Below are 13,426 nucleotides of genomic sequence, written 5' to 3'. Positions count from 1 at the left end.
AGATCCAAACTTAGTAGAGAAGTCGATTGAAAATTAGTGGGCTATGATCTAGAAAATTTGACTTGTAAAGAAAAAATAATTGATTCAAAAATATTTTAATTAGTTTAATTATATCAGACTGTAACCCTAATTCAAAAAACATTTCAAAAACAACATGGGACGAAAGTGATTCAACTCGGCTCTTTGTCTTATTATGAGATCAACCCATATAATTAGTTCATTTTTAATTCATTATTTTAAAATTATAAGTGATACTTTAACAGACTAAATATATATGGTCTGCTCAATAAAGATAATCTCACCGTAAGACCATCTCATTTAAGAATTTGTAGATTTCATTCCCTTCAATAGGTCCAATAAAAACCCGTGGGCCGTGAGAAACCTTTTACAACAAGTAATTAAGAAATGAAATACTTAGCTTGGATCAAGATGGGCTCTTTTTGAGTTGATTACGTGGGCCTTGCAGCTTAACTTTTACAAATCGGGCCGGATATCACTTTTACAAGTCCATAAGTTAAAAGTTTTTATTATTGGGCTATTTAACCCAAGTATGAGGAGTGCCTCACGATGAGGTCGTCTCATTGACACAAGAATTTGTGAAATTCTTGAAACATTCAAAAACTCAACATGAGACAATTTTATCGTAAGACATAGGGGGTTTTGGCAAAAAGGCTTATTGAGCAAATTTAGCTTACTTTGATAAGAACAGAGAGTTGCATAGTCAAACTATCCAATTCTAATGTTTGGTAAACTAACTAGTTGAAACAGCTTATTGATATGAATAAGTTGTTTTTAAATAAGCTGCTCATGGCAGCGAGTTCAAAATCAGTTGGTCAAATCGGCCACTGTAATAAGATATCAGTTGTTTGCTAAACACCCCCGTTCTTTATATATGAGTTAAATAGCATAACTAATACAAATTTTAGTATATGTGCTTACTAAGGTTCGAACTATTTTGTGTTGTCATATAGAAAAACTTCTACCAACTCAACCAACACATATGTTCGTAGGTATATGCTTTAATATAAAATTAAACATAAACATTGTGAGTTGACAACATTGCCGGGCTTGTATCCGCCCCTGATATACGGTCCCCATGGACAAGCTGCTGCATCCCACTAGCCGGCATTCATATACCAACTTCATAATCATAGTGGAATGATGTGGTTGTGCTTACATGTCTTTTGGGATCACTCACTATGTTTTTAGTGTATAGAAAGCATATTAGGATGAGATATGATAAAACATTTAGCGTTAACTTTTAGGCTCACTTACTAGATTACAATTACTGTTAGTCCATCGTTTTCTTTGAATTCGCTTTATATATTCTAAAAACTTATACTTAATTCACGTAATATAATAAATTTAAAGAGATATATATAAAATAGCTTATTTTTTAACAATTTTGACAAATAAGAAGAATTTAAGAGAGTTGAAGGTGAGATTTAATGAAAATTAAACGTAATACTTGGTAGATTTGGATGGGCGATGGGTTGGGCACATATTAGCAGCCTAGTAGGGTTAGGCGAGACAATTTCTTTTAAGATAAAGCCTTTTAGTGGTTAAAGGCAAGTGCCTCCGAGCGCTTTTGAGCACCTTTTGATTGTAGCATTTTTTAAAAAAATGCTCAATTTGATGCAAGTATCTATAACGTGTGTTTTCTTTTCTTCTTGAATAGTCTTATCTTCTTATTCTTCTCCTTTATTTCTCATCTTTTCATGTTTATAAAAGGTTTGATTTTTTATTATTGAGTTATGCTTCGTCATGCAGTCATACCCAAAGGCTTGCACCTTCACCTGGAGCCTACGGTTTGGGGACTCTTCCCACCTTAAAGCGTCTCACACCTTTTAAAATCAAGCTACTAATCAGCTCGTTCTAATATTATAACTTATTACTCCTAGTAGACATGTCAATTTTAATTCGGTTTAAAATAATATTAAATTCAACCAAAATTAGATCGCATCTAGAAATTTTAACCCTTTATCAAAAGTCAATCTAAACCTCTCTGAGGAGTCAGGAAAGACCCAGGAAAACTTGGGATGAACAAATAAGAGTTGACTTACATAAGTTAAACCTCTATGAGGGCCTAACTAGGAATAAGGATAGTTGGAGGCGTCATATCCATGTTATAGACTACTAATGTCCTCTTAGGTTACCTTTGGGTGTTCTTGCCATCTTGCTTCTCTCGCTTCTTTTATTATTAGTTTTGTATTCTTTTTGTTTTATTCAGTAGTTGGTTCTACTTATTTATTTTATTTATATGCATTCAATTTATCTTTCCGTGTAGCTACGTCTCATTATCTTTCTCGAGCCAGGGGACTCCTTTGGTCGCGCTCTCCTTTATGGATATGAGTTGTCGCCGTCCTTTCCTCCCTAGACCCTGTCCATAGTTTTTCTGTGAGCGGGATACATTGAGTAGGATGATGAAAATGATCAAAAGTCAATCTAAAAAATTAAAACGCGAATCAAACTCAAATGTAACTCAACATAAGTACATAATCCGACTGGACTTAAATTATCATAAAAGATTTGGATATGGTTTGGCATGTAAATGATTGTCTATTTTCAGGGCAGGACATGGACGTCTTACACTTCTATATTATTCCAAAGAACAATATAATGTACTATCACAAATATAGACACAATACTAGCAATATTTTTACCCAAGGGAAGAAGAATGGGGCACATAAAAACCAAGAATGTAGACTAAACTAACACAAGACTCAAGAAAACATTTTCTCTTCTTTTCATTGTTAGTTTGTAACATAGTGGTAAAATATATATTTAAGATTTAACTTGCAAAGAATGGGCTTATTGCTTAAAAAAAAAAAATTTGTATTTATTTTGCATCATTTTCTTTGACAATATGGATATATGATATACAATAACGTTAAACGATTGACAATATCTCTTGAATAACGCTGAATGAGTGAGACGCAGAATCATATACGTGTTCCTGCAAGTTATTGGAAATATTCACTAGCTGAAACTTGCTTTGATTTCCCGCTTCTTACTTTTTCCTGACGAATGACAACTAGAATTCGAACCCAACGAACCCAAAAAGGTCACCTTGTTTTGTTTGCTACTCTATTACCCTTGCATGTTACCTTTGTTTCATTATACTTGTAACTGATAATGACATTTTCCTACACAACATATTATTATCATACGAGTATTTTAAAATGGAGAAAATATATCATTTTGTAATGGGAACCTCTTGCAACATTTCTACCACCAAACAAATTTAAATAGGAGTACTACTCTACAAAACTGGCAATATCTTAACGCAAAAAATAGAGTCAATGAATTAACAAAGTTTGATTTTCTTTTTTCATTCATTTTAATTACCTATTATTTCAACTCGTAAATTTGAATTTTATTATATTATTTTTCACTCATGCCCTCTAATTTATTTTCAGTCTTCCTAAATTAAAATTTATTGTCAAAATTAAAGATCAATTCTTATTCTAATTAAAAAGTAGAAAATTTAAATCGGCAAACTCATGTAAATAGAAGATGACAAATTCATAATTTTTACATGGGCGGAATTAATAGTGGGTGAAGATCAATCACGATCCATCAACATGACGTACTTGCTCAAATACACTGCACATATGATAACTTTTGACACTTTCATCTAAAAATCAAAGAGGGATGGAGGACCACTTAAAAGTGGGTGGAAAACCCTCTTTTTTCATAAAGGATATTGATATTTATGTATTATTGTGTTGTTGTTGTAATAAGAGTAAAAGGGTAAAAAAGAATGACAAAAATAAAAATATTTCATTTTTAGTGAATCGGCCCAATATAAAAATGTCTTATTCTCAATAAATAAAAGGGTGTATATTAATATAAAACCACTCAATTAAATTTCTGATTTCGCCTCTAAATCTCTAAGACGATAATTTGTTATGTTTCATTGATGTAGATGAATTTATTGACGGTGGGAAGTGGTGTAGATTATGAGTTAGCACTTAGCACCCAATTCAAGCCAAGTTGTAGCATGGAACTAACAGCCCGACACCCCCGTATAATAAGGGTCAAACTAACCAAACATATTTTCGGTTATATACCATCTCTTCAGCCTTATTTTAGCATAATATTTACTCTTTCGCTTCCTTTTTTTTTACGTTTATTTTTTCACCTTAATATCTCTAAATAAGAATCATAAAAAATTATAAATATATAATAAAAAAGTATACATTAAGACAAATCTAACGAGATCTAACATGGATATATTTTATCGTTAATATATATCTTAAAAATCTTAATTAAATTTCTCCCTCCAAAATAAAATATTCTAAATGGGAAGAACTTAATTTTAAATACATTTTACATTATGGTTATTGATATCGTTTATTATTCAAGTTTATCATACACATTACAGCCAAAATATAGTCAATTCAATCTTATTTAAATAATCTAGTTGCATACTTTCACGATCTTATTAAATATATAAATAATTAAAATATTACATTGGATTAACATATACTCCAATAAGGAAACTTAGGACAAGTCAACGATGATATATGTGAAGCTAATAAAATATTCTTAATTCTTAATCAAACATTATAAACGCTTTTTTATACGTGGCGACATTTAATTTGCTTTCATTACTAATACTACGTAAATGGCTTCTTCTTCGTTCATTTTTGTAATAGGTGTTTACGTCTAAAATAAGTAAAATCAAATTAATAGTTACTATAATCAACAATCACACTAACCTTTCCTAAGTTAGTAAGAGTATATTAGACTATTAGTCGTAAAAGTAATTGCTAACATAAATTTTCGTAGCACTTTTCTATTATATATTATAGGCAATATATTTAACGCTTTATAAAACACTATATCAAAAGCTAATTTATTGGGACATCGAAAAAATAAAATATGACATATCAATAAATAAAAAAACAATAATCATGTCTGATAAGTTTGTTATTGATAACAATATATATTTATAATAAAAATAGAATAAATTTAATGAAAAAAGTTACAATTAGACATGTTAGAAGAGGGAATAATCAAACAAACTTATATAAAAATGGGATAAAAGTAAAAACAAAATGACTAAACAAATCAAATGAGACTAAAATTCAAAAAAGAAATAAATTGATATTAATAACGTGGGCATGAGATGGGAGATAAGAGAAAGAACAAAGAGACGAAGCTAAGCTATAGAATGTCGACATCAAGAAATCAACCATTCGTTCTCCAAACACATTTTTTGATCTTCTTCCATTAATTACCAAATACTTACTCTGTATTTTAAATTTGCTATGTAATTTTTTTTATAAAATAGCAAATTTAAAAAAATAAAACACTAACAAGTTGACAACACTCTAAAAACACCCCTTCAATTTATAAAAACTACAAAATAATTTTAAAAAAATTTATAATTTTTTCTATTAGAGAAAATTTACTCCCTCTGTCCGGATTTAATTGTCACATTACTTCATTTTGAAATTATATTGTTACAACTAAGACAATTAATTCCGGACTGAGAGAGTACCAAGATATATTAACTCAAATGTAGGATAATATTTCTTCTAGTTTTTTGAATTAGCTAATACTATTTGCTTTTATATGGATTTTTAATTTTGTAACATGTCCATTCATATACACTAATTTAATATCTCCAATACCGTTTCTTAATCTTGTGTCATTCTATCATCATCATTAGACCCAATGTATCCTGACCAATAGAACTGTGAGCAGGGTCATTCTTTGACGTTGCAAATTCTGAGACACAAATTGAGTAATAATCTAAAGGGAAGAATTATTGGTAGTAAAGTGAAGAAGCTGACCAGAACATTTGGGACAGTCTTCCACATGTTTGGGCACCATGCGGTACATTAAGCAGCTTTTACAACCTGCTACCACTAAAACTGAGTCTTGGTTCAACTCTTGCTGTTTTTTGATCAATCTAAAATTACTTTCCTTTCTTGCGCTTGAACATGGTGATGATTCAGTAGACGATCCTTCTTCACTATCATAACATTTGCTTTCTACATCATGATCATGATCATCTTCTGATGAAGAATAATCACTATTGTGACCTGTTGCTTTTGTTCTTGGATCTTCTTTTGGTTTCATCCCATTACTCCAATTTATGTAATATATTTCTCCTGTCTGTTCATCAATTAATAAACCATACAAACAAATGTTAGCTTGAGATTACCTCAAAACAAAGATTTCTCCTAATTACTATTTATCCTATATCTACAAGAGGATAAGAACGTCTCAAACAATAATTTGTATAACTTTTTATTATATCATCATCACCATAATACTCAGAGTATCCTATTCATAAGAAACTATGATCAGGGTTTGAGGATATTAGAGTATATATAACATACTTTGAGACCTCAACTATCAGTTTAAGATTTTGGTTGAGTTGGTTCCTTGATATGGTATTAAAGCTAATGTGACAAGAGGTTATATGTTCGAATCTCAACCACCCCTCATTTAAAGCGAAATATTCAGTGTCTAAGCGCATCCACACTTCTAGCCTAGTGGTCTCTAGTATCAGAGAGGGCGTGTTAGAATATATATAACATATCATAAGACCTCAACAATTAATTTAAGCTTTTAATTGAGTTCATAATTTCTTAACAGGGGAGGAAAAGGAGGCGACAACGTATACTCATAAAAAAAGTATGAAGCCACAAAGCTTTTTTATTGTATATTATAAAATATAATTAATTCATGCTATAATTAAAACTGTTGATATATTTTTTAATCAATCAGGAACTAGGCTAAAAAATATACTTTACACAAGAAAAAAAAAAACCCAAAATATAGTATAGATTGAAAAAGAAAAAGAGTCCAAAAACGTTACACCATAGTTATTGAAAAAGAAAGCAACTTTTTCTCTAAACAAAACAACAAGACAAATATACAAATAGGTTTTTTTCTTTTAAAGAAAAATGCTAGGGGCTTTTTTTTACCAGGATAATAATATAATAATTTAAAGACTTAAAAAATAATAAATATTATTTTAGGTAATATAATTAATGTTTATAAAAAAAATTAAAAATTTTCTAATTTACTATTTAAATGAATTTATATTCTTATTAACCAACATTTAAAGTGCATTCATTAACAATATTCTTAAAATAATTAAAATGATGCACGCAAATTGCAAATTACTCCCTTCATTTTCTAAAGTTTCTCCTATTTACTTTTTGCACTGTTTTCAAAGTAAACTTTTAATGTTATTATCTCTAAATACGCATTATAAAATATTATACAAAATATATAATAAAAAGTATAATTTAAGACGAATCTAACAAAATCTCACTTGCATATATTTTATCATTTATTATACAAAATATTCTAAATGGGAAAAATATTAGAAAAAGGAGGGAGTAATAAAATGGGAATAAGTACAATAACTAAATTCTTACTTGAAAAATAAATTTGCCAAATTATAATATCAATTAGGGTTTTAAAATTGCCAATATGTATAAAGACATTAATTAATGCTAGTGAAATCAAGAGAAGTGGGGAAAACATTAGGTAAAGATCCATTGATACTTGATAGTAGTAATAAATGAATTGAAGAATAATGATATTTAATGGAAGTAAAACACAAATAAATAATGGAATGATACAAAATATTAAATATAACAATCATTTTCTAGTAAACAAAACTATAATAAAAACGAACCTTTAAATCAAGGCATTGTTCCCAATGGTAAGGAAGAGAAACATGAGAGTTAAGTTCTACATAATTGGAATTATCATCTGAAGAAGATGCATTTGATAGTGTTACGGCATCATCATAATTTGTGGGGCTATTTTGGTTATCATCTTTGTGATAATCAATTGTTTCGGCCGAATCAGACGATGCTGATCGCCCTAAACCACCACCTCCACCACCACCATCACCGATGCTGGTTTCGCGGCGTTGGGTTTTTGTGCTTTGATTTAATGAAAAATTTTGTAAAGATCTCTCTAATGATGCTGTTATGTTGCCATATTCTAAATTTTTTTTTTTGATTTTATGAATCTCACAAATATAAATACAAAGAAAATTAATTAACTCAAGATTTGATTTTGTTTTTTTTTTTCAAAAAAAAAAAAAAGAGAAAATAAGTAAAGATGTGTAGGGAGAAAAAAGAGTTGGAAAATTTGATTTTAGAGAAGAGGAAGTGTGGATTGAAGGAAAAGGAGATAAAAGGTGCAAAGATAGTGGTGGGGATACTTTTAGGAGGGTATATTAGTAAATTTGATAGGTTTGCACTATTCATCAAGTTTTGTGTAGAAATGTTTTTAAGAGGCAATTTCTTTTGACTTGAGTCACTTGAGTTTGACTTCTCATGCAAATGCATAAATATATTGATTTAAATTAATATATTAGCTTTTTATTTCTATAAATAAATTAAATTGATAGTATATTTCAATATAAATATTCTTATATTATCATGAAAAATCTATTGTTTCATATTAATCGAAATAAATATTTGTTGATTTGTTGAATACTTTTATTTCTTAAAACTAATACTATAATCAAATTTTATTTTACATTTTCTTTTCTTGTCATCACATGAAGTTTATAGTTAGACACCCTATTTGAAATTAAGTATTTAATACCTTGAAAGAAAACATGAATTTTTAGATACCAAAAAACAAAAGAAAATTGGTAAAATAGGAGTATTTCTTAAAACTAATACTAAAATCAAATTCTGTTTTACAAAATTTTCAATATCATTCGATTACTTTTCGTTTATTCTTTTGCTACATAGTACTTCTTTCGTTTCAATTTATTTGCAACACTTTTTTCTTTTGGATATTTCACAATACTTGCAACATTATTTCTTTTAGCTAAAAGTAACTAAATAATTTTCTAGTTTATCCCTACTTTATTTTCACTTTATACATTATTAACTTTTTACCTACTATTATTAGAGGTATTATAGATATTATGCATTTGACAATAAAATATCTTAATATTTATACCAAAACGCAATGTTGCAACTAAATAAGAATAGGAAAATTTTATAAATTTGGTGTTATAACAAAATCAAAGACACAACCTATAATAACATTTCAAATTTTCCTTTACCAAATTGGACATAATTATCAATGGAGTTGAATAGTACAAAGCAAAAGTCTTTACTGCCCCAACTCTCATTATTGGAACACCGGTACAAATATACTTACAACAGAGGCACTGTTGCATAGCATACTGCAGATAACATCTTGTTCCTTCATAACTAGAACCTCCCTCCGTCCTACTACTTCTAATATATGTCCAATTTGCTTTATATATTCTATCGAATGTACTTATTTAATCTTTATTATCTCTAATTGTGCATAATTAAAAATTATGAAAAATTGATATTAATAATCATTGCATTGAACAAATCAAACAAGATAATTTTTAACTTTGTTTTAACTTATAGAATAATAATAAAATATAAATTAAAAGTAAGAGATAAATAGTGTCAAAAAATAAATGATACATTAGTAATGAATTGAAGAGTATATATAATATACCTCTCTACTGTAGAAGTGTTAAAATTAATTTGTAATCCTAGTTGGTAAAATAACGATTGAGATAGAGAATTGAGTAGCTGTAACTAAAAGAAAGCGCGATTGAATAATCAAAAGAAAATTGTTAAGGAATGGCTACTACGGAGAATGGACTATGAAACAAAGTTTTGCAATTTTTTTACTTATAGTTTAGTCGACAAAAAATTTGGAAAGAAAGGATAAATTATCTAAAATACTCTAATTTATTTATGATTTTTCTACAATAATTTCACCTATTGATTAACCATGAATAATCCTAACTTTAAAAGGTATTTTCCTAGAATAAACTAGGTAACTGGATGACTTGCTATAGCAGATTTTTATTTTTATAAAAAAAAAAAGATAAATTGAAATAAAATGTTGAGAAAATATTTAAAAAATATTTTTAAAAATTTGATTTTTTTTGTGATGCACTGATTAATTTTAATTATTCAAAATTTTTAAGAAAAATTTTTAAATTTTTCTCTAATTTATATACTAATTTTCAGTTTGATTTTTAGTGAATTACACTACAAAAAAAATCATTTTTAGCAACAGCTAAAGTCGTTGTTTAAAATAGTTTTCGTTGCTAAAAATATTTTTTGACTTTAGTTGTTGCGGGTATAACCGCAGCTAAAAGTTTTAGCAACGACTTTCATAGTTGCAAAAGTCTGATTTTTTTGCAACAATTTTTATTGTTACAAAAGATTTGTCGTTGCAAATTCTTAAGTCTTTTTTACAACAAAAAAGAGTCGTTACGAAAACTTTTGTGTTTTAGGCAACAACATAAGCCGTGGTTAAAAATCTATTTTTTGCAACAACTTTACTTGTTGCCAAAACTTTTATATTTTTGACAACAACATTTATCGTTAAAAATCCATTTTTTACAACTTTACTTGTTACATTACAAGAATATAGACATTAAAATTAATAAATATGTATATCTATATAACCAACTATATAAATTTATCCAAACCCATATCAAATATCTAATATTGTCATTATATTTAAATATTGAAATAAAGTTAATTACAAAAGATGGATATTTCCATGTCCACAATAAGTAAATGTACATTACGGTCGATGTTCAAAACTAGCTACTTATTACATTCAAATCCAAAAACATTGCGCATTCAGAATGTTTGTAGATGTCACCAACTTTCAGATTGAGTGCTAACAGGACCTCGTCAGCCTTTGGTTCAAAACTTCAGATCAAAAACTTCAACATGCTGCAATATAAACAAAAACCATGAACCATGTTGGGATAAAGATTAATTATTTATGAACAAAGACAAATACCCAATTAATCAACAATACCAGATGGTAGCAGCCATGATTCCGTAGAGAAAATCGTTTGTAAGACTATCCTGCAAGCCATGTATTCTACGTTTTTCCTCTATTAGTGGAATTCTCCACTTGAGATTCTTTTAGCTGTTTTTATGAGGCTGTTCTTCAATCTGGATTTCCTTTTCTCTTACAAAGTTATAAAACAATAAAGAATATTTATGACAATCCAAAAAAATCACTAGATCCAAATCAAAGTTTAGACTTACAATTAATTAAAACAGGATTTGAAACCCTAGATCGAAATCAAAGGATGCATTGAGAAACTCATAAGCATAATCCATCTTGTTCGTAAAATAAAGGAGGATGAAAACAATACTGATTAGAATTGATAGATGGGAGAACAAGGGATGGTTGTGAGTATAAGCTATAATTTGATGTTCAACAGATAACCTACACTTTTTCCAAACATCTTAGTATAGGCTGTCAATTACACTTCATGATCTGGTCCCTTAATTTGATGTTCTTATTAGTATAGGCAATGAAGCCACCTAGGCAAATTTACTGCGTACAAGGCTCGTCACGTGACTCTCACGAGGAGGACAAGTCATCGAGTACAGCCTCGACCACTGCCAACACAATGCAGACAACAAACACCCCATGTAGTGTATCCAATAAGGCAACAACAGTATACCAATAACGAACAATTGACATTTCAGAACTATAGTAAATACACCAACACTTCCTTGACCTAATTCAAGAACCAAATTTAATCAAGACTACAGATTTATAAAGTCAAAACTTATAAAAGAAACAAAATGATATTTTTACCAGTGGCAACTTGCTATTAACCTCTACAATCCAGAACTTCAAACATACCATTTGTGATGGAATTGTCACAGAAATAAAGTTTGCATTCACCCCAATATGCTCCCTCTTTGCACATCCTTTTCAACTGCATAAAGAAAATCATCTAGTCACGTCTTCCTGGTCGTAGTGGTACACAGGACATTAAAAAAACGATAACCTCTAGGTTGCAAAACTGTAAAAATTAGCAAAGAAATCATAGGAAATAATGAAAACAATTTCAATTGCAATATCAACTGAATGATTGTAGTTTATTCTTGGTGGAAAACAAAGCCAAAACAACAAAATATTCACTCAACTTTGAACAAAATTTATTTGGGATTGTCAATTGGTAATCAAATAACATTTTTGGCAGAGCAACAGACAACCCAAACCTTAGCCAGACTCCAATCAATATATTTGCAACGGAACTCTAAGATTTAAAGCTAAAACTACTAACAATTCTCTCAAACCTAAACAAAACCAACACTTACCACCTACTCTAAAACAACTACTCAACCAAATAAAAGGGCACAACAATGCCGCTGCAATCAAAATAATAGGAGCTATGCCCAAAAACAAACACCAACAGCAAAACACTACAACACCAAACAACATAATTTATTTTAACAAAATTTCAACATAAAAAATATGGATCGAAGTATAATTTATCAAAAGGATAAATGGAGATAAATACCTATGGGTAACACCAAGCTTAAAATAAATACTCACAAACTCCATTTACACAACAAATTGGCAAAGACAGAAACCACTGAACAACAAAACAAAACAAGTGAGGGGCTGTGTGAAAGAACAGATGTGCGAATCCCATCTATGATACATTTTCTAAAACCAGATTTTCAGGTTGTGCGAAAGAACTCGTGTGCAGAAAGGTAATTAATAGTTTCATCTCCTTAGTGATACATCACACATAAGGGGCTGGTATATAGTATATATTATATAACTAGCAGCAAACTTACCCACCCTTATAAGAGTTGAGTTCGGAATGAATCCATAAACTCAAAAAATCATATATTTGAGAAATTTCACGTGAGATGAACCATAAGACAAGACATTTAAGATAAACTCATACATAATAAATGGATAAATATCTCACATTTAACCCTAAAATACATTCGTTTCTATTATAGGCTGGTTTGTAGTACATTCATTTCTGTTTCAAATCATTATTAATGGGATTCATATACTCACAAGACTTTAAAAACATACCCTAATAGCATCCGATGACACTAGATTAGGGTTTTGATCCAAATCATATGTATAAGCAAAGACAAAGGAAAAATACCTCACATTTAACCCTAAAAAAATTAAATCGTGAAATGAACTTAGGGTCAAGATCACCAAAACGAGATAGATTCACGATTTCCAATCCATGAAACTACAAGAACAAGGATTGAACAAACATACATACATTACCTTGAAGTCATTGCACGATCAAATTAAATCGCGAAGAAATAGCGGACCATACCAACTTACAATAGTTGATGCACCAAATCATCGGAACACTAGCACGCCGGTGGTCGACTTGCCGCTTTCCTGCCATGGCGGGGCAAATGGTGTCGCCCAGTAGAGGAGACGTCTAGACAGAGAAAAAGAGATGAGCATAGGGTTTTCACTTTGTTTGAGAGGAGATGGGATTTCAGGTTTGAGAGGGAAATTTTGACAAAGAGGCGTGGGTTAATTTTAAGAGCTAGGGAATCGTTGCAAAAAATTGTTAGGATACGCCCTTTTGCAACGACTTTTCACTTTGTTGTATCAA

The 13,426-nt window shown here is 29.7% G+C and overlaps 1 protein-coding gene and 1 long non-coding RNA gene across 4 annotated transcripts; both read right to left on the bottom strand.

Moving 5' to 3' along the window:
• Positions 1–2,668: 2,668 nt before the first annotated feature.
• On the bottom strand, positions 2,669–9,136 carry LOC130821786 (protein CURLY FLAG LEAF 1-like). The gene is made up of 3 exons (XM_057687565.1): positions 9,105–9,136; positions 7,670–8,066; positions 2,669–6,129 (listed from the first exon to the last, which is right to left on the bottom strand). The coding sequence occupies exons 1-3, from the start codon at positions 9,134–9,136 to the stop codon at positions 5,764–5,766; spliced, it is 795 nt and encodes a 264-aa protein (XP_057543548.1). The 3' UTR covers positions 2,669–5,763.
• Positions 9,137–10,502: 1,366 nt separating this feature from the next.
• On the bottom strand, positions 10,503–13,426 carry LOC130820598 (uncharacterized). 3 transcript variants are annotated; one of them, XR_009045238.1, is made up of 3 exons: positions 13,084–13,426; positions 10,834–11,755; positions 10,503–10,745 (listed from the first exon to the last, which is right to left on the bottom strand). It is a non-coding gene; the product is annotated as an uncharacterized LOC130820598 (long non-coding RNA). The 3 variants fall into 3 exon arrangements; XR_009045236.1 differs by having other exon boundaries at positions 10,834–10,989; positions 11,680–13,404; XR_009045237.1 differs by having other exon boundaries at positions 10,834–13,426.

This window comes from Amaranthus tricolor, chromosome 8, assembly GCF_026212465.1.
Source record: "Amaranthus tricolor cultivar Red isolate AtriRed21 chromosome 8, ASM2621246v1, whole genome shotgun sequence".
Taxonomy (NCBI): Eukaryota; Viridiplantae; Streptophyta; class Magnoliopsida; order Caryophyllales; family Amaranthaceae; genus Amaranthus; species Amaranthus tricolor.
This window is presented reverse-complemented; position numbering and strand designations above follow the sequence as displayed.